The following is a 1471-nucleotide window of genomic DNA, read 5'->3' on the forward strand; positions in this document are numbered from 1 at the left end:
TTTCACCATCATCAATGGAGCGAAAGGTAACTGTTTAACCGACCCGAGGTGTGATCAATCTACGAGACAGAGCTGCCAGCAGAGCCAGGGATCCATAAAATGATCAGACAGGTGATGAGGAAAAAGAAGGATTTATGAATTCCCGTTTACAACCCTATAAACCCCCTTCACTGTTGATTAACCCGTGAGAAAAACTTTGCACCTGCGGTCACATGACTGCAGAACTGTTTAAAGGAGGCTTGTGGATGGAAGGAAAGCACTCACTGAGCTAAGCACCTGCTGAGCACACCAACCACAAGAGACAAAGACTCTTCAAGACAAATCGCTGTCACCATGAAGGCCACACTTGCCACCATCGCTGTCCTCGTCCTCGCTCTCAGCTGGACCTCTGAGGCTGTGCGGGTTGAAGTAAGTGCATTATTTATCTTTTTTGTAGTACTCACTGGTCCTGGACAATAGCTTACCCAAAACCTGCACCTTGTACTTTTTTAAATTACAAACTTGTTTTGACACATTATTTGAACTAACCCTACATCAGTTAACTGGTAAGATGCAGTTCTTTAACACCAATTATCTGTCTTTCTTTTCAGGAGAATGGATTGTCTTTCTCTCTGGAAGCCGTCATGAGGCTCCAGGAGCTGACAGAGAGCAGCGGAGCAGGACAACAGAGCCCTCGACTCAGGGCGAGCACCGGGTCCCTGTGTGCCGACCCCATGCTCCCCCAGGAGTTCCTGCCCCTCTGTAGGCTGAGAGGAGCATCTGCATCCCTGTCCAGACTAGGTGAGACCACTATATTATAACAGCCAGCCTTTGAGTGGAATATTAAGTATGTCAAGTCATGAATATGGAGGTCCAGGTCACCTGGACCTCCATGGAACTGTTTTTATCACCTGGACCAGGTGATAAAAACATTGTGTCTTACAGTCTTTTGTCTTTATTTCAGCTATGGTTCCCATGGACGTCTGTGAGATCTGCGCTTTTGCTGCCTGCACCGGCTGCTAAGCAAGCAACAAACACATTGCCCAGCTTAATACTTGTGATTTGTTTCCTCCCCCTCACAACTATAGTACTTCAGAGAATAAAACAAAAAAAGATTTACCTGATGAGAGAGTGACATTATGTTCCCTGACCACAGAGGCTCTGTCTCCGGTCTTTTGGCACTTAATAGAGCAAACTAAGCCCCCAAAAAGAAAGAAATCAAACAACGTATGTTGTTGTTGTGGATTTCTGTAAACTGTTACTGTAGCTTGTTTACTTTATTTTTCATTTCCATCATGCCTTTTATTTTTGGAATTTGTTTGTTACATTTCTATCTTACCAAGCTTTGTACTGTACACATATTTAAAAGTTCCTATTTTTCTTGTTTCTTAACATTGTTTTAAATAAAAGGCTTGCATTCATAAATCATGTGTACGTTGTGCTCTTTTCTGAAAACTCAATTCAATATTCAAATTATTATTATTATTAATAT

General features: G+C 42.5%; 1 protein-coding gene across 1 annotated transcript; it reads left to right on the forward strand.

Moving 5' to 3' along the window:
- Nucleotides 1–255: 255 nt before the first annotated feature.
- On the forward strand, nt 256–1386 carry LOC104944068 (guanylate cyclase activator 2B-like). The gene is made up of 3 exons (XM_010769544.1): nt 256–408; nt 591–780; nt 944–1386. Exons 1-3 carry the CDS (start codon nt 334–336, stop codon nt 1000–1002), a joined length of 324 nt encoding a protein of 107 aa, XP_010767846.1. The 5' UTR covers nt 256–333; the 3' UTR covers nt 1003–1386.
- The last annotated feature ends 85 nt before the right edge of the window (nt 1387–1471 follow it).

Source organism: Notothenia coriiceps, unplaced genomic scaffold (assembly GCF_000735185.1).
Source record: "Notothenia coriiceps isolate Sejong01 unplaced genomic scaffold, NC01 NC01_scaffold00007449, whole genome shotgun sequence".
NCBI classification, from domain to species: Eukaryota; Metazoa; Chordata; class Actinopteri; order Perciformes; family Nototheniidae; genus Notothenia; species Notothenia coriiceps.